We start from the raw sequence: 20,735 nt of genomic DNA on the forward strand, positions 1-20,735 counted from the left end.
GTTTCTATGTCTGTTATTGACTGTTTACCCCAGTTTTTAGGTATGGCCACACTTTGGCTACTGCTAGTATAATTCTAAGAATAAGTACAGAAATACATAAGCATTGCCATACTGAGACAGACCGAAGGTTCATCAAGTCCAGCATCCTGTTTCTCACAGTGGCCCATCCAGATCACAAGTACCTGGCAAGATCCCAAAAGAACAAAATAGATTTCATGCTGCTTATCCCTGGAGTAAGCAGTGGTTTTCCCCAAGTCCTCCTTAAAAATCATTTTTGGACTTTTCGTTTAGGAACTTGTCCAAACCTTATTTAAGTTCTTCTACAATGAATTTTAAAGCTTGCTAACACATTGCATGAAAAAATATTCTCTCCAATTTGTTCTAAATTTACTACTTAGTAACTTCATTGCGTGCCCCCCAGTCCTTGTGCTTTCAAAAGAGTAAACAAGTGATTCACGTCTTCCCATTCCATTCTATTCATGAATTTATAGATTTCAGCCATCTTTTACATATAAATGTGACAGCTGTAATTGTTAAGTGTACCTAATCATATAAATTTGATTAGGTATTATTTTCTAAAACTGATATTCATTTGTAGATCTCCTTTCCTCTACATAAAGGGACCTATTCTATAAAGGGAAATGGAATTTGGTATACCGCCTTTCTCTGGTATTTTGCAACTACATTCAAAGCGGTTTACATATGTACAGGTACTTATTTTGTACCTGGCGCAATGGAGGGTTAAGTGACTTGCCCACAGTCACAAGGAGCTGCAGTGGGAAAATTAGGCACCTGCTTTCCTTTATGTAATACTAGTGTAAACAGGTATATACTCATGTATATGTTAACCCCCCGGATTCTATATAGCGTGCTTAGAGATCCGTGCCGAAATCGGTGTGGATTCTATAACAATGTGCGTAACTTAACAAGCTATTGAGTGCTGATAACAGCACTAGCAAGCAATAATGAGCACTAATTGGCACTGATTAGAATTTAGGCGCACAAGTCGCTAAGCGTATTCTGTAACCATGTGGGCTGAACTTCTAATGTGCACAGGCAAAAAGGCATAGTTATGGGTGGGGAAATGGGCATTTCTTGGGTGTTCTGAAATTTACATGCCTAGTTATAGAATATGGCCCAGTGCACCTAAATCTACACACAGGGATTTACGTTTTCATTAGCGTAAATGGATGCGTGTAGATTTAGGCGCTGAAATATGAAGTGAGCATATTCTATAATCGGCACCTAAATCTAGGCACTGATTATAGAATATACTTAGTCGGCACTGATTTCAGCGCCAATTTGTTAGGCGCCATATATAGAATCTCCCCCTAAGTGTGAGCACTTATGCAAGCCCTGGAGCTAGTGTAAATCCTTGCACCTAAATTGTTAAAATATGTGTGCAAATGATTGAAGACCCATCTTTTTGAAAAAATTTACGGAAAGAGCCAAAACACATAAAGACCACACTCACTGTTCACTAATGCATCATACATCCACTTCTGAACTCTCATCCCCCGTAATCTCACATCACTCATACCCTTACTCACAGAAATATGCATACCATATGTCTTTATGCCTTATTATCGCCCTCTAAGCTCTCATTGTCTCCTTCCAATGTTTCAATGTTTGTGCTCCATTGTTACATTCCTTAACGACACCTCGATTGTCTCGCATAACTCTGCACAATGTAGTCCATAACCAATTTGTAACAAACTGTATTTCCATCACTCATCTCATATTGTAAGCCACACTGAACCCGCAAAAAGGTGGGAAAATGTGGGATACAAATGCAATAAATAAATAAATAGTATTCTATAATTTGTTTGCATAACTGTGCACCACTCTCAAGTCCCACTAGACTCCAGCCACATGTATGCTCACCTTCAAACTACTCATCATCACATTTAAGCACTAGGTTATGAAACCCTGTAGCCAGAATATTAGCATTTATACATGCTTATATATCTATATCTATATATATATATCTATATATATAGATATATATATATATACTGGTATTTTTGTCATGTATGCACATTCCTGGTGTCTAAATATTAGAGGCCCAGGGAAGGGAGAAGCAGGCCCACATCATATCCCTTCACTACTTACGTGTAGCTACCATAACCTGCCTCAGTTTGACACTATTGATGTTGATACACTTGTTCTCCTACATCTTCTACAACATATGTCCTGTTTATGCATTGCTGACAGACCCCTGAAGAAGGCTGGCTGCCAAAAAATGGCCCATTAGGTCATTTTTGTACTCGAAGTTGGCTTACTGTTGGAGAATAAAGAGTTTCTAGAAGCATTTGGACTTCTGGATTTTCTTTCATTTGTCATCCTGTAACACCATTGGTTGGGTCTTCCACCCTCTTTTTCTTTCACCTAAATGTTAGAACCTCTTTGTATAATTACTCCTTTAATGTAGAAGAGTTCTGATTCATTATCAGTTACTTTAATTTCATTGATCTGCACTTTGATTATAGATGGCTCCCACAAAGAACTATGATGACGCATATGAAAATATCTTTGCACGATATTGTAACAAGGTAAGTCAAGTACACAATTGGACTCCATGGAGGTGCCGCATCTCTCTTGGTGTTATTTTTCTTTCTGATGGACAGCGTGGCGCATTTCAAAATAATATTTATTGTGAAATACTACATCTGTCAAGTGGTAAATCATATGATGCTACAACCTGACTGGAGAGGACAGAGCCTACTAATGCACTCAGAATAAAATAGCTCTTAATAACTATCCTCGGAAACACAGCACAGCTGCCGTTGTACCAGCTTTCATAAGATCACTGTTTCAGGGAATATGCCTTTTTTTCTTTACCGTTGATTAAGTTGCACCAGAAGTATGGGACTTCCAGATCAGTAATTAATTCTAACTCCAGTCCTCTTGAGCATCTTTGCCAGGTTAGTTTTAAGTTATCCATAAATAGTAATATGCAGTCCTAGGTCCAGTTTTGTGCAGTGTAATTCCATAAATTATATTGATATTGCACAGGGTTTAGTAGGAGAGCTTTGTCTTTTATTCAAATGACATAAATGTCTGCCACAGGGTAGCCACTCCTGATGGAGTAGAAAAGCTGGGGAGTAATTTGGAAAGGCTTTGAGTATGATAGCTTGAAATTGCCTCAGTTAGAATCAATCATCCAACCCTGCAGGAACACCTTAACATAGTCCTGCTCTACAGACCGCCAGGTAACTGGCAGGGCTGCCAAACACACTTTATGGCCTTTATATCGAACACATGTGTCTCTACCTCTAACCTTCTTATAATAGGGGATGTCAACCTGCACTTTGAAGATCCTAACTCAACAAACGCCCAAGAATGCAAAGAATTCCTCCAACTATGGGATCTTCATAGGCCAAATACGCAGCCAACCCATACAAAAGGACACACACTAGACATCATTACACACAAATTCGCCCCTGACCTAAATCTTGTACTAACAGATACAAAGTGGGCACCCACACCGTGGTCCAACCACTACAAAGCAAACCTCTCCCTCCAGTGGCGAATGAAAGATTCACCCCACAAACAAGAACGAATAACCTATACCACGAGAGGCAAAATAGATCCGTTAACATTCTGGCAACAGTTCTACAATAATGGATGGACTACAAAGACAGATTCAAACCAATTTCTCCAAGAATGGGACAATAGATGCAGAAGCACACTAGAAAACATAGCACCACTTCAAACCAGAACCTCACACAGAAGGAACTTAATACCATGGTTCAACGAAGAACTGAAAAAACTAAAAACACAAGTTAGAAGGTTAGAACGAGCATGGAATAAAAAGAAAGACGACCCCACACTCAACGCTTGGAAGCAACTTCAAAGAAAATACAAATACACCATTAAACAAACTAAAAGATCATATTATAAAACTAAAATTGGACCAGACTACAAGGATACACATAAACTCTTCCAACTCGTGAACAAATTACTAGATACTACACCGGCGACTTCTAACAGCAGAGACACACCAGCAGCAGACAATCTTGCGAAATACTTCAATGAGAAAATCATAAAATTACAACTCGTGATACCTGTCAATACCATTGACTACGCAAAACTCCTTGATTGTCTAGACCCAAACCCTGGTGAACACCCAGCGGACAGAACATGGACCAACTTTGAGACACTATCGGATGATACCATCTCCCAAATGCTCAAAAGATTTGCCAAGTCTCACTGCAAATTAGACATATGCCCTAACAACCTTATAAAGTCTGCCCCTCAATTCATATCAGACCTCATGAAACACTTGAACTATATGCTACAAAACGGACTCTTCCCAAAGGATAAAGGAAATATTCTACTCACCCCTATACCCAAAGACGCAAAGAAAAGTACAAGCGACTTAACCAACTACCGCTCAGTAGCATCTATTCCTCTGATAACCAAATTAATGGAAGGTATGGTAACCAAACAGCTCACCAACTACTTAAATAAATTTTCAATACTTCACAATTCCCAATCAGGATTTCGGTCTAACCACAGCACTGAAACAGTACTAGTTACTCTCTTGACTAAATTTAAACAAGCGATCGCAACTGGCAATATCATACTTCTTCTACAATTTGACATGTCCAGTGCTTTCGACATGGTTGATCATGGAATATTACTACACATCCTAGAATACTTCGGAATTGGAGGCAACATTCTCAATTGGTTTAAAGGCTTCCTAACCACAAGATCATACCAAGTGGTATCTAACTCGACTACATCAGCCACATGGATACCTGAATGTGGAGTCCCTCAAGGATCCCCCCTCTCGCCAATTCTCTTCAACCTAATGATGACACTCTTGGCCAAATTATTATCCAATCAAAACCTCAATCCATACATACAGTATACGCAGATGACATAACGATTTACATCCCGTTCAAACATGATTTAAAGGAAATTACCGACGACATCAACCAAAGCTTCCACATCATGCATTCATGGGCGGATGCATTTCAGTTGAAACTTAATGCAGAAAAAACACAATGTCTTATACTCACCTCACAACATAATACGAGCAAATTCACCACCGTAAACACACCAAACTTGTCCCTTCCCGTTTCAGACACCCTGAAAATTCTTGGAGTTACCATTGATCGAAATCTTACACTTGAAAGTCATGTGAAAAATACAACCAAGAAGATGTTCCATTCAATGTGGAAACTAAAAAGAGTAAGACCTTTCTTCCCAAGGACCATCTTTCGCAACCTGGTACAGTCAATCCAGCTTATTTTCTAAAGTGATCGCCGGCCATCTTCCGACATAAATCGGGAGATGACCGGCGATCTCGCAAAAGCGGCCAAATCGGTATTATCGAAAGCAGCTTTTTTGACAGCATCGCCGCTTTCCCGTCGCCTCGTCGGCAAAAGTTCAAGGGGGCGTGTCGGCGGCGAAGCGAAGGCGGGACATGGGCGGGCATGGGCATGGCTACCAGATGGCCGGCTTTCGCAGATAATGGAAAAAAAAGCGGCGTTCAGCAGTATTTCGCCGGGTTTACTTGGTCCTTTTATTTTCACGACCAAGCCTCAAAAAGGTGCCCCAACTGACCAGATGACCACCGGAAGGAATCGGGGATGACTTCCCCGTACTCCCCCAGTGGTTACCAACCCCCTTCCAAACTAAAACAATAAAACTAAAAACCTTTTTTGCCAGCCTGTATGCCAGCCTCAAATGCCTTACCCACCTCCATGACAGCAGAATGTGTTCTATCCTCTGACAGCCTTTCCCTGGTTGTGATGTGGCTCTCGGGTGAGTGTGACACCTTTTCTGTTAGGTGCACTGCAGAGTCACATCAGCAATGCATTGTGGTGGGTATAGGGTAGTGGGCTGTACTCCCATGGTGCTTTTCCCCCTGCTAACTGGGTCAGAGTGTGTCCAGTTTTGTTTCCGGTAGACCATGAGGTAGTGGCCATTTTTGTAAGCCAGTTTTAGATCCCTTTCATGTGTTACCCACGTTAGAGAACTTAGTTATTACCTTGAATGTTGCTGAAAGAGGGCATTGTAAACCATTCTGCCAGCTCTGACCTACTGCTAATCTCAGTACCAGGGAGACTCTTTGCCAGTGGGGCACAACCTCTGATCTGCAGTTAACTGTGAGTAAACGTGCTTATTCAAATAAAGGACTTTTTCAAAGAGATTAGTCTTCAGGTCTCAACTGGTGTGCCAAGGTTATACAGCAGCAACAAATCCTAGAGGTCTGCGTGTATGCAGGTCCCTGGAGCACTTTTAGTGGGTACCGCAGTGCACTTAAGGCAGGCGGACACAGGCCACCCCCCCTACCTATAACACTTGTGCTGGTTAGTGGGAGCCCTCCAAAACCCACTGTACCCACATGTAGTTGCCCCCTTCACCCCTAAGAGCTACAGTAGTGGTGTACATTTGTGGGTAGTGGGTTTTGGGGGGGTTGGGGGGCTCAGTACCCAAAGCAAGGGAGCTATGCATGTGGGAGCGTTTTCTGAAGTCCACCGCACTGACCCCTAGGGTGTCCAGTTGGTGTCCTGGCATGTGAGGGGGACCAGTGCACTACAAATGCTGGCTCCTCCCACGAATATCATGGTCTGAGAACAGCCACCAAGAGCTACACAGATACTGTCAATTATGCAGAGATGGTATGTGGATAGCTACCATGTTAACTTATGGTAGCCTTTTTCCTGTCCTACGTTAACCAAATAGTTATTTGGGTACTGCTACTCAATAAGAACGTAAGTGTTGATACCTAGTAAGATCCTAAAACATTAAATCTGATTTTATGCTGCTTATCCTACAAATAGCAGTGGATTTTCTGAAGTCCATCTTAATAATGGCTTATGGACTTTTCTTTTAGGAAATTATCCAAACCTTTTTTTTAAACCCTGCTAAGCTAACTGGTTTTATCACATTCTCTGGCAACAAATTCCAGAGTGTAATTACATGTTGAAGTGTATCTTCAAAGCACTTAGACTTACAAAGTGCTGCTCAAGTAACTCCCAGCTCTATCCTCTGACCACCTCAGCACTAACAAGATAATTCTATTGCACTCTCTAAATATGTACTGCTGGATATTTGGGTTGGGCTTAGTCAACAGGAGTTATCTGGTAGAAATTGCTCCTACCTGGTCAATTCTCTTTGAAAATTGACCCTTAAATTTTAACGCCATTTCAAAATTGATCCTTAAGTCTTTATAAGGCCAATGGGTGTTTCAAGATGCAATATTTAGGCCCTGGTAGGGGCCTTCCTCAGATGATGGACCTTCTGCAGTGGATTTAAAGACAGATGCAAATTCCCTCGTTGGTATTCACTGGGTGCTTGCAGGAAATCTATAATAAAATCCATTTTCCCAGCAAACATTCGTAAAGTATCAATTTTTAAACAGCATCAAACTTGCAAGTTATTCATTTTCACATTAAAACATTTTTTAGTAAGGGGATACTCAGATATCACAATGCAATTGCTATCAACGATCACTTTCTTGATGTAGCACTGCGTACACCTAATTTCTTTTCTAAGCTACGTAGCTTTTAAATTTTTGGTATAAAAAATTTAAAGATAGAATGAGGGACCAATGAGGAGCACAAGAAAGTGATTGTTGATAGCACTTGCATTGTGATACCTGAGGATCCCCTTACTAAAAAAATGTTTTAGTGTGAATATGAATCAATACGCTTGCAAGTTTGATGGTTTTAAAAATTGATACTTTATGAATGTTTGCTGGAAAAATGGATTTTGTTATGTATTAAATATCCCCGCATTTATATTTGGTCCTGTTTATTGGATTTATTGCAGGAAATCCATGGCAGTACAGTTATTAAAAGTGGGATCACATATAACAGGAAGTGAGCATACTACAAAAACTCTTCTGTTTTATTTTGCATTAGACTTCTGAAATAGAGGCTTCACAATTGCAAAAGCTCCTTAATGAAGTGGTTGTTAATGGTAAGTACTTATCCTGAAGATATAATTATGCATTTTATTATATTATTTCTGAAGGATTTGTGTGTATTAAGGTGACATTTTCACAGAAACCGTGCAAAAACATCAACAAACACAAAAGAGCCAGAGATTTTGCAGAGTTGAATGTGAATATTCATATAAAGCCCACACCAAAGTTTATACATTATAAGTATTAATGAGCTGTCCCAATGCTAATACATGCAAATCAGCTCATTACTGTGCAGTATTGCAAAAACAATTGTGAAATAGCCTTTGTGTGCTTGTTTTCACACACAAAAAAAAAACATAATTTTTGTGCAGCAGCAGCAGCAGCTGTTTAAATGGCTGCTGATCACGGTGGCAGAAGCTCTGGCAAGTGTCAGGGACCACCTGATGGGGATCTCTAAACCCTGGTGACCTATTGCCCCCTGGAGCCATTCCACTGAGTTCTGGGATGGAGCTCAAAATGTTAAAATAAGGAGCCAACCCTTGAAAACATCACCCTTAAAAAAAAAAAAAGTTGCTTCAGGGAATCCCCTCCCCCCACTTTCCCACCAAACTCTGACTCACTCCCAAGGCAAATATTCTGTAGGGTACAAGAGGGATCCCAAGTCATTCCTGTCCCATGGTGACCACCTTGAAAACTAATGCTTTTGACTGCTAGGAGTGTTAATTTCCATGATGGTTGCCACAGGAACGAGGAGGGGTCGCTCCCAACCTGTATGGAATATGTACCATGGGGGTGAGTTGAGGCTTTCATAGGAAGGGGAAACAGAGAGACCATAGAAGCAGCCCCTTATTTTTCCAAAGATCATAGAATTTGAGAGAGAGGCTTCGGCTTTGGTGGCAAGCTCCTAACTTACAACCAATTATTGGCATTAAGAGTTACGCACATATCATATTCTATATCACTGACCACAGAACTCCTATAGCACGTAATTTTCCTATAGCGCGTAATTTCAAAGGGGTGTGGACAGGGGCGTTTGGGGGGGGGGGGGGCATTCCAGGGAAGTTCCCAGAATTTACTTGCATTGTTACAGAATAGACTCGATCAGTACCTAACTTCAATGTCGGCATTTACACTTGCTTTCAGCAAGCTTAATTGCTGGCGCCTAACTTTAGGCACCGTTTATGCATTTAGGGCCCGATTCTATATATGTTGCCTAAAATTAATGCATGTTAGGCAATTACTCCTAAGCATATTCTAAATACCATGTATAAATCTATGTACAGTATTTAGAATATGCTTAGGCGTAGTTCATATGACTAAATCTACGTAGGTCTATTTACACCAACGAAAAGCTGGTGTAAATCCCTGCATGTAGATTAACGTGCACTGGCCCATATTTTATAACAACACATGTAGAGTTTGGAATACCCATGAAAAACACCCATTTCCACGCCCCTAAGCACGCCCCTTTTTGCCTGCATGCGTTAGAATTTAGGTGCAGTACATTACAGAATGCACTCAGCAATGTACGCATCTAAATTCTAATTTTTGCCAATTAGTGCTTGTTATTGCTTGTTAAGAGCTGTTAACAATGTTTAATAGCTTGTTACTAAATTGATGGAAAGGAGCAGTCAAAAATCCAACTGGCAATTCAACTGACCATATTTTAAGTTTATAAGTACGAGAGGTGACGCCTCACGAAGCCCCCGGCTACACAATTTGAAAGCTCACAGGGGCTGGGCTGCTTCATCATCGGCAGCCACCTCTACAAACTTTTCTTTTATTGCTTTTCCTTTACTTAGAAATTCGTTATAAATAACACTTAGCTTAAATTCATCTGGACTCCCAAGATGCTGTGTAAGACCAAGACCAACGGTGGCCAGCGTTTCGTTACCTGCCTCAGGGTCACCTGGTCTGCGTCTGGTCTACGTTAATCTTAAATCTAAGAAGCCTCAGCTTCAGCGGGCCAGTCGCTGAAGCTGAGGCTTCTTAGATTTAAGATTAACGTAGACCAGACGCAGACCAGGTGACCCTGAGGCAGGTAACAAAACGCTGGCCACCGTTGGTCTTGGTCTTACACAGCGTCTTGGGAGTCCAGATGAATTTAAGCTAAGTGTTATTTATAACGAATTTCTAAGTAAAGGAAAAGCAATAAAAGAAAAGTTTGTAGAGGTGGCTGCCGATGATGAAGCAGCCCAGCCCCTGTGAGCTTTCAAATTGTGTAGCCGGGGGCTTCGTGAGGCGTCACCTCTCGTACTTATAAACTTAAAATATGGTCAGTTGAATTGCCAGTTGGATTTTTGACTGCTCCTTTCCATCAATTTATATTGTTGTTTGAACAGAAGTATTTGGAGGGATTTACCTTCACATTATGTTTTAATAGCTTGTTACAACATTTAATCTACATGCGTAGTTATAGAATACACCTAGATTTATGCACGGAATCGCACAGAACTTCTAGGTGCACGATATAGAATCCAGGGGTTAGTACTATTCTATAAAGGATGCAGATCCTTTATATAATAGTGCTCAGTGATTAAATTTTGTAGTGCTGATTTTTTGGCACCTTTTACAAAATCTAGTCCTAATTGTCTGATCCACGTGTCCCACATGGGTAAAAATCATCACAAAATCCAAGAGAGTTACAAAGAAATGATGGTTGGGCACAGTTTAGCACTGAGGTTCAAGAAGAGAATGAAATAGAGATATATTTGTGTCTGGTACAGTACAGTCATGGAAAAAACAGAAGTAAAGGGGCAACAGGTCCTCAAGGGTGAGCAACAGCAAGGAACAGAAGAAGTGAGGTTCAACAAAACGAAGAGTCCAAGATGTGAAGGCAAATATAGTTTATTTAAAAAGTCATTTTGTTAAAAAAGACTCGACATGGCTGTGTTTCGGCAATACGCCTGCATCAGGAGTCTGTCAATATCTGAATGGCAATGAAGCGAAAAGTGCAGTGCATTCTCTCATAGAGTAAAATTCTATTTGTGCGTATATATACTTCATACCAAGTTTACAAGTTTATTTAGAATTTACTACCCTGCCCTATGGCAGCCTTCAGGGCAGTTTACATTCTAATACATAGAATAAAAAAATAAATAGGTATAAAGTAAACATACAGATTTTAAGAAAGGAGGTAGAACAACAATAATAATAGGAAAGAAACAGAGAAACACAAAAGGGAAGGGGAGATTCTGTGAGTTTGGCGAAAATTCTGAACAGAATCTAAGCGATTGTCAAAAGAAAGCATCATCAAAGAAATAAGTTTTAAGATCTACCTTGAACTTAGGTAGGGATGATTGTAGTCTTAAGGAGCCTGGGAGAGCATTCCAGAATTGTGGTCCTAGAACAGAGACGATAGAGTGTCTGATGTGTTCATAATTATATAACACGATAAGAAGGGATAATAAGCTGATTTTGCTGAGCCAAAAGAAGTGTTCTCGAAGGACAGTATGGAATTAAGTTATTGGAGAGATACAATGGTTCTCCGGTGGCCAAGACCTCGTAGACTAAAAGTAAGATTTTATGAGTAATAGTGATTAATTGGTAACCAATGAGCATTTTTGAGGTGTGGTGTGATATGATCATATTTCCTTAAATTAGTAATCAGGCGGATTGGTATGTTGAATAAATTGAAGGCGCCTGAGCTCTTTAACCTGAAGTCCATGGTATAACAAATTACAATAATCAAGTTGCATGATCACTAACAAATTGACTGAAATATTGAGAGCTGACGGGAAAATCAAAGAGCGGATGGATTGAATTAAATGAAGCTTGTAAATAAAATGCAGAGAAATAGTGCTCTGAGACTGAAAATTGACAGTGGGAAGGAGATAAGAGGGGGATAAAGCTAAGGTTATGTCCTTTAGGGGGGGGTCTTTGGTTGCCTGATGTTCCCCTACCCACTGACCTGGAGCAGTAAAGGGAAATCCCATTAGGAGAAGTGTGATCACTGATTGCAAAGAGAAGTTGTGGCTCAGCAAAGCGGCAACTGTGGAGGAGGAGGAGGAGAGTTGCGGGTGGGCAGAGGAGAGACCCAGCCTGTGAGTGTGGGATTGGAGACAGGGAGTGCTCATCCCAAGACCAGGGTGGAACTGAAGGTCACCCTGGAGGGAGGTCAGACCATAGGAGGGGTCTGGACCTGTGATACTGAGAGGAGCGCAGCCTTTGGAACACTATTCTCTGGGATAGGCATGTACAGGAGTCTGTAAAAACTGTACATAATCCTGCGGAAAAGCCTCTGTAAATATATCCAAGGGAGGAGGATACAGCAGTTCCCCTGAGAAATACCAGAAGGATTGTGTTTTTAAAAGACTTGCATTTAATGTTGGAGAGTTGATATGGTTTGATATTTCTGCTGTTGCTGAGTTGATGAATAAACTGAGTTTGTGTCATAAGCTTCCGACTCCAGCATGATTTTTTGAACTGGAAAGAGTGTAAGTGTCTCCTGAACCTGCAGATCACCATCCCTGAGCTGGAACACCCACCTCAGCCCAACGTATGGGATTTGATGACCAGCCTTGTTCACAGCAGTTTCCTTTTGGATTTGTATTTCTTTATGGTTTCCTGGGAGAGAACTAACATTTATTTCCCCAGGTGGAGGCACCATGCACCAAGCGAATAAGGGACCGACGGAGACTGCCTTCGGGAGGCTCCAACCGGGTTGGACCCTGAGTCCAGTAGCGCCTAGTACAAAGGTGTTACATTAAGATACTATTTTTTTGTTAAGCTGATTTCTCTAATGTAGGGGTGCTCAACCCACTCCTCAGACCCACCTATCCAGCCAGGTTTTCAGGATATCCACAATGAATATGCATGAGATAGATATCCATACAATGGAGGTGGTTCATGCAATTTTATCTCATGCATATTCATTGTAGATATCCTGAAAACCTGACTGGCTGGGTGTGTCCCGAGAACTGGGTTGAGAACCCCTGCTCTAATGTAAAAAGGTGACTTTTTTGTACCTTATATAAATAAATAGAAAACATAACAAATCATTATGTCAAAATGTGGTTAATCATATTTATTAAACATCAGTATCTAATAATGTCTTTGCAATAAGGAAAGCACTTTCCACAGGAAAAATAACATTTCACCCATCAAAATTGTCAAAATACCCATATTCTTCCACAATGTGCATCCTTTTATCTGTGAGTGGCAGAAAAGGTCCTGGGATAAGTCAATGAACAACTTGTGCTGTTCTGTATAAACAGAACTACCTGCATTGCTTCCAAGGGTAAACTTTTCATGTGGAGAAAGCAGGCATAATCTCTGCTGGCAATTTTCCCAGGAGAATAATCAAAGCAAAAAGCCTGTGTGAACGGTTTGGTTTTGATTATTAAAGCAAACCGGGGAAGGAAAAAGTAGCTGTGGGGTTTGCATCAAATTTTTTCATTTTGATTATTGCTTTCTTTCATGATTTGTACACAAGCAACTTCATTTGAAAAAAAAGACAAACGTTATCTGTGCTACTTCAATTTATAGAACGCTTAATCAGTGTTGAAGACGGAGGATTCAGCTTGGACACATGCCGTGGAATCTTACTTTTGATGGATGTATCCTTTTAATATATGGACCAATGCATTGGTATATACGCCCCCTTTGCATTCAGATATGCTCCCTACCCCCCCCCCCCCCCCCCCCCCCGTCTTTAGTGAGCCCTAATATATCAAAAACACAGGAGCAGCATTTTCTTAAAAGTACAGCATAAGATGCAATGTGTAACCCAATATCTCTATACCATTGACCATGGGTGGCCAGGTTTGGATTTCAGGAGTCTCAGGCAAGTCTGGTTTGTATGGTATGCACATGAATATGCATGAGATACAGTGGAAGCAGTATATGCAAAGTGAATTCATGTATATTCTTTCTGGATATCTTGATAACCAGACCTGCTTGTTGTATAACAGTTGGCCATCCCTGTCCTTCTCATGTTCTGTGATGGGGTGGTATGGAGCCTGGGCATGTTTAGGGAGGAAAAATGAGTGGCATTATTGATAGATGGCAGAAAAGGAGATATCAAAAATATAAGAAATATAAACATATCATTAAAAAGTTAAAGGATCAGAATAACAGGCTCATTTTTGGAGTGTATATAGTTGCAAAGTATATAGGTATTTTCAGTGCGTATACTACACGTAACTAAGTTCCAAATGGAATCTAGGCAAAGAGTTCCCCTCTAAAAGTTTATATGCTAAAAGTGCCTAAATATTTTATACCTATGTGGCCACCCTTCAGTGGGCAAAGAAATAATTCATAAACCCAATAAAGGGGTTCTGATGGGGAAGCCATCAACCCAAGACCTTTGGCAGATGACACACAGGAAAATTTCTAAATTGCCTCCATGCACTCAAAAAAAAATTGAGTCCACTTCAGGGGACATTTTTAAGAAATTAACTTTAATAGGTGAAATCCCCACAATAAAGTATTTACAAAAGCAACAGTAAAGAAATGAACAATATCAGACTAGTAAAGTAAGGTCACACAAAAATCAGATGAGTACAGTATCTTAAGTAGTGACGGACATCTCGTAGAATCCACTGGTGGCTTCCTTCTTCTTTTCCTTGGTCACACTTGGCAGGTCCTTCCTCCTGGTATCCTAACGTAGTCTCATTTGGGCACCCACTCCTTTATGCATGATGTAAAAAGCCACCACAGTGCCAATCCTAGCTGTTACGTGAGTTAAGTACATTGTACAAGTGGAGGGAAATTCTGTACCAGTGCACCAAAAAGGCACCTATTTGAAGCCTATTCTGTAAAGCAAAGTAGACATCTACTTTCCTTTATATAATACTTGCATAGTAGGGCAAATTTGTTTGTATATTATAGGTGCAACCACTTATAGCAGCTTTAGAGCGCGTATAAATGCTCACTCTAGGAACTAAAATTAAAAAAAAAATAGGAAAGAGTCACACCATTCAAACGAGGGTACCAATTAAACAAAACATAACCTTCAGTATTCTGGTCAAATACACAAATACTTGGCACCTCAGATTGGCCTCTTTTGTGCCCTGGACCACATGCTCTATGAAGCAGTCATTTACAGTATCTAGAATATTACTTCCGTAGTAGTATTGAGATAATTGAAATCTCCTATTTTGTTGTCAAATGTATTTGCCGCCCTAATTTCTGTTAGCATTTCAAAGTCTTTTTATCCCGTGGAGGTGGATAATAGTATTCCACCACCACTATCCTGTTTCCAGTCATCAAACATGGACTTTCCTTCCATAAAGATTCCACATTGCATTTTGTTTCCTGCAGGACTTATCCTATTTAACTCTATGCCATCCTTAACTTAGCGTTTGATTGTTGAATATGTACGATGATATACTGATGGTTTATGAACACCTAAGATTGTTTAATATGCTTGATCATATAATAGATTGATGTATGTTTTTACAATTTTTATTCTTTTGTTAATTTTATTTATGTTTGACATAGACCCCTAATGCAGGTGCTTCGCGCCGAAATACAGTCCGTGTCAGGTCAATGGTACAAATTTTATATAGAGGACACATGGAGGGGCATAATCGAAAGGGACGCCCAAGCTTTGCTGAGGATGTCCGTCTTTCATTTCGATAATATGGTTGGGGACGCCCAAATCTTGAAATTTAGGTCATCCTTATAGATGATCATCCCTAGACTTGGTCATTTCTGATTTTCGGCAATAATGGAAACCAAGGACGCCCATCTCAGAAATGACCAAATCCAAGCCCTTTAGTCGTGGGAGGAGCCAGCATTCATAGTGCACTGGTCCCCTTGACATGCCAGGGCACTGCAGTGGACCTCATAAATTGCTCCCAGGTACATAGCTCCCTTACCTTGTGTGCTAAGCCCCCCAAAACCCACTACCCACAACTGTACACCACTACCATAGCTCTTACAGGTGAAGGTGGCAACTAGATGTGGGTACAGTGGGTTTGTGGTGAGTTTTGGAGGGCTCACATTTACCACCACCACAAGTGTAACAGGTGGGGGAGGCTGGGTCCGCATGCCTGAAGTGCACTGCACCCACTAAAACTGCTCCAGGGACCTGCATACTGCTGCAATGGACCTGAGTATGACATTTGAGGCTGGCATAGAGGCTGACACAAAATATTTTTAAAGATATTTTTTGAGGGTGGGAGGGGGTTAGTGACCACTGGGGGAATAAGGGGAGGTCATCCCTGATTCCCTCCGGTGGTCATCTGGTCACTTCGGGCACCTTTTTGTGGCTTGGTCGTAAGAAAAACAGGACCAGGTAAAGTCGTCCAAGTGCTCGTCAGGGACACCCTTTTTTCCCATTATGGGTCAAGGATGCCAATGTGTTAGGTACGCCCAAGTCCTGCCTTTGTTATGCCTCCGACACTTCCCCGTGAACTTTGGTCGTCCCCACGACGGAAAGCAGTTGGGGACGCCCAAAATCGGCTTTCGATTATGCCGATTTGGGCAACCCTGTGAGAAGGATGCCCATCTTCCGATTTGTGTTGAAAGATGGGCGTCCTTCTCTTTCGAAAATAAGCCTGATGGTGTGCAAATAAAAGGTTTTGTCCCACTTGTGAAGGCTCCTGGTACTTCTTCCTTTGTTATTTGATCCTTAGCATAGCACCATCCTCCCACTGGTTGTTGTTCTGTCTACATCTTCATTGGTGCTAAATGTTCTGTGATAACGGTAGGCCAATACCTCCACCTTTTTTTCCAAACCTGTCCTGGTCAAGGTTGTTCTTCTTTAGCAAAGAACATACCACTGCCATTTTTAATGCTGTTGGTAGTTGCCTATTAGAAAGAGAGAAGTTCACGATTTTTGTGGCGCCGTCTATGAGGCCCCTGCTTGCCTGCTGCACTATCTTTTAGCAACCTTAATGAAACATTTGAATTCAAATTTTCTTTTGCCCAGCTCATACTACATAATTGCCACTTAACAGCTTTGCATAGCTCAGCGTCAATGGAAAGCTTAATCTGAAGGAGTTTGGACGTCTGTGGAAGCGCCTCAATATATGTAAGGTACTTGAGAACTTTCTATACCTTGGACCAGTTTGTCAAGTTCATATCATTATGCTGTTTGTTTTCTGGGGGTACTTACCTTAGTAAACAGGGGATGAAGTGTCCAAAGGAAAAGAAATGTATTAAAGTTTAAAGTTTAAACAAGACAATAAAATTGGAGAGCATGGTTCTTTAAATGAAGAAATAGAGACTTCTCAGTAACTCCTGTGAAACTTTCCTTCCTTCCTTCTTACTGTAATTGCAGAGTGCATCCCTTCTCCTGGACTCCTTACCAGATGCCTATATGACACTTCTTCCTCTGCTTCTTTTCCATTTCCTGGGCTGGGCATTTAGACTCTTTCAACTTCATTTTTCTTGCAGGATACTTTCACAGGACTCATGTCCAAAATCATAAAATCTTCCAGAATTTAGATTTAAGTTCATTCAGTGTCAGTACACCTGGACTTTTCTTTTTTTTTAATTGAAGGATAGTCTAGACGCGAAGTTCTAGAAAAACAAAGAATGCGCTCCTGAAAGGATATTACAAGCAATTCTCCAACACTGTCTGAGTTTAGACCACATATGGATTTATAGATCAAACAGTTAGTTTTAAACCGAACATGCTGTTGAACTGTGAACAAATGAAGATGTCATAATGGGAGGAACACTGTCAAATTTATGCAGACCAAAAATCAATTTTGCTGCCATATTCTGAAGCAGTTGCTAATATTCCTGCAGCCCAACTTAAACATTATTATATAAAGAGTTGCAATAATCCAACTGAGGCAAAAGTACCGCCTGAACTACAGTTCTAAAATTATTTTGATGTAAGGAAGATCTGAGTTCTCGTAGTTGCCTGAGTCTCTGAAAAAAAATGTCCTACTTAAGGGTATTAATCTGTCGTTGATATGTCAACTTTGAATCTGGTATAACACCTAGAGCTCTTGAGTGGTCATCAATCTTTAAACTTTCACCTGATGTTAATACTAGTGTTCTATCCTTGAGACCATCAATGTCCCCGAACCACAAGATCTTAGTTGTTTTTATTTATTTTTGTTTAATTTCAAAAAATAATCTGTGGCCCATTTATCTATAAGTGAAATATAATTTGTTACTGTAAGTCAAGCTATCAGTGAATTTTTCAGATGCAGGACATAAAAGAAATATGTCATCTGCATATGACAAAACAAACATTCTAAGATCTATAATAAACGTACCCAGGGAACTAAAAATAGATGTTAAACAGGGAAGGAGAAAGTGGGCAATCTGCGGGACCCCACAGCCAGGATTCCAGCTTGTTGAATTTCTATGCCCTGCATTTAGAAATCATTTGCAGAGTGATGGGAATATCTCTTTTTACTGCCACTGCTCTACCTGTCTTCAATCACGTCTGGCCACCAGGGTCATGTGCAGCTTCAACTAACTACTTATTCCACACTTGATATACCGCCTTTCTGTAAATAGTCAAGTCTTTGATTTGAAGCTGCACATGGTCCCGGTGGCCAGACCTGGTGTCTACTTCCTGTTTCGCCAAACTTGAACTTTGAGTGTGCCCTCTTTCAGTGGTGATCTTTGGTCGGCTGCCACCCGGGGCGGATCGCCGCTGTGCACCCCCCCCCCCTCACCAGGTGCAGCGGCGTCCCCCTGGCACATGAACCCCCCCCCCCCCCCCCCCCCATGTATCACACCTCCCTCGGGTGCATTCTTACTTGCTGGGAGCAGCCACGTGGCACTCGGCTGCGCTGGTTCCCTCCTCCCTCTGCCCCGGAACAGCTGCTCTCTGCACCCCTCCAGCAGCATGCACCTGGGGGCGGACCGCCCTGCCCTCGGTACGTCACTGCCATCTTTAAGAAAAGTGCCCCCCCCTTTACACTTAAAAGTAGTGGTGTAGCCACAGGTGGGCCAGGGCCCACCCAGTTTGGACTGAGACCCAACCAAAATTGTGGCGCTGTAGTTGATGGGAGTGACTAAATTTCTCCAGCTGAAAGTCTTCCTCTCCTTGGGCAGCCAGTGCCCTTTCAAATGGCAGCCAGCAGCACTTGTCTCAAACTGACCCCAACACTGGCCCCTCTGGACATACTCAGTTTTCGCACATGTGCAAGCACTGAGCATGCACAGCCTGCTGGCATCAGCTCAAGGCAAATGCTGCTACTTGCTGTTTAGAAGAGCGCTGGGTGCCTGAGGAGGAGGAAATCTTCAGCTGTTGGGGTTTGGGGGATCCCTGCCAGCTCAGGTATTTAATACTTTTGGTTTGCAGGTGGGAGAAGGGGAGAGGTGAGAGCAGAGCAGGGCCAGGGATGGGGAACAAATTCTATGCCCACCCACCTTGGACTCAGGCCTATTCAAAATTGGCCATCTAGCTATGCCCATGCTTAAAAGACAATTCTATAAGCCAGCATTAGCACCAATAGAGTGTTCATGTTACAGAATGCCAGTGCTTACATGCATGATTGGCACCAATAATTGAAAGTTGCATGCATAAGTGCTAGGTGCTATTCTTGGCATGCATAAGTTGTTTAGTGTGCAAATGCAAGGGGGTGTACTCATGAGCAAAGCATGGGTGTGTCATCACCATGTTGCTAAGTGCAACTTATAGAATACTGTCAGACGAGTGCATTGCATGGCTGTCTCCTTGAAGCCATGACAAACATGGAGAAATGACAGAGCCTTCAGATAACCTACTAGACAGTCTGCAGCTTGACAAAATTTTCCTTTTAAAGAATACTTTCTGAGAAGGTTATTTAAAGTAATATATAGTGACTAGTGCTTTCACACCAGGGGCGTAGCTAGGTGGGGCCGCGGGGGCATGGGCCCCCACAGATTTAGTCCTGGCCCCCTCCACTTTCGAATCCCCCGCCGACCCTCCCCTGCCACTTTTGAACCCCCACCGCCGCCACAATGCGGCGGCGGTGGGGGTTCGAAAGTGGCGGGGGAGGGTCGGCGGGGGGGTTGGCAGGCTAAAATGTGCTCCCCCCCCCCACCTTGGGCTCTGCCCCCCCCTCCTGCCGAGGTCTGGCTACACCCCTGTTTCACACAGTAATCATGCCTACAGATAGTCCTCAGATATTAATTCAAAGATACCAACTGTAATTGGCAGGTTAACCTGACAAGAGATCTGTAGTGCTATTTATAGGAATCATATATAAAATAATAATCATTCATCTTTTCCAATTCCTTCCTTAGAACCTCTTCAGAGAGAATGGTGGAAGTCAATCAGGATGCCTTGACTTCTCCGCTTTGCGAAATGCAGTTCAGAGTGCAGGTACCAGCTCATAGATATCAAGCAGCACTTTTCTTGAGCAGGATTGGCAGGCACTGGAGGTTGTTCAGAGGAGTAGCCTAATGGTCAGTGCAGTGGGCTGAGAACAAGGGGGAATAGGTTTGATTCCCACTGCAACTCCTTGTGGCTCTCAGCACATATAGTTGGGAGCAGATCTTTGCCTCCTGTACAGTTTGATTCTATGACTGATGAACTTATATTGGAAGCACGGTACTGTTCTGACATGCAATTTTGACCCTTGATGCAGACATTTGCCAAAACATAGGCCGTGTCGGTTTCTTCAATAAAATTTGCTTCCTTCCACTTCTGGCTCAGCTGTGTGGTTCCATCTGAGGTCTACTTCATTGATTTGCACCACATAATAAAAGCAGGCCTACATCTAGTTGTTTAAAATGTAATTTACCCAGTTAGATGAAAATGTAATTTACCCAGTTAGACTTATGGAAAAATATCAGCTGCAACCTAGCTGAATAGATTTCAGTTGAAAATGAGTTTAAGCCAGTGGCATAGCCACAGAGGGGGGTTTTAAGTTCAGGGCCCCACAAGGTCTGCTGGTTAGGCTGACAGGGTCCCCAAGCCCCACCAGCAGAAGCCTGCTTTTCCTCT

General features: G+C 41.8%; 1 protein-coding gene across 1 annotated transcript in view; it reads left to right on the forward strand.

Annotated features, from left to right (window-relative positions):
* LOC115465566 (calpain-14-like) overlaps positions 1-20,735 on the forward strand; it is a 208,611-nt gene that overhangs the window by 162,890 nt on the left and 24,986 nt on the right. Inside the window, exons 14-18 of the mRNA XM_030196116.1 lie at positions 2,490-2,552; positions 7,881-7,938; positions 13,373-13,443; positions 16,802-16,870; positions 20,033-20,111. Coding sequence (XP_030051976.1) covers positions 2,490-2,552; positions 7,881-7,938; positions 13,373-13,443; positions 16,802-16,870; positions 20,033-20,111 — 340 coding nt within the window. The remainder of the gene's footprint in view (positions 1-2,489; positions 2,553-7,880; positions 7,939-13,372; positions 13,444-16,801; positions 16,871-20,032; positions 20,112-20,735) is intronic.

This window comes from Microcaecilia unicolor, chromosome 3 (genome assembly GCF_901765095.1).
Source record: "Microcaecilia unicolor chromosome 3, aMicUni1.1, whole genome shotgun sequence".
NCBI classification, from domain to species: domain Eukaryota; kingdom Metazoa; phylum Chordata; class Amphibia; order Gymnophiona; family Siphonopidae; genus Microcaecilia; species Microcaecilia unicolor.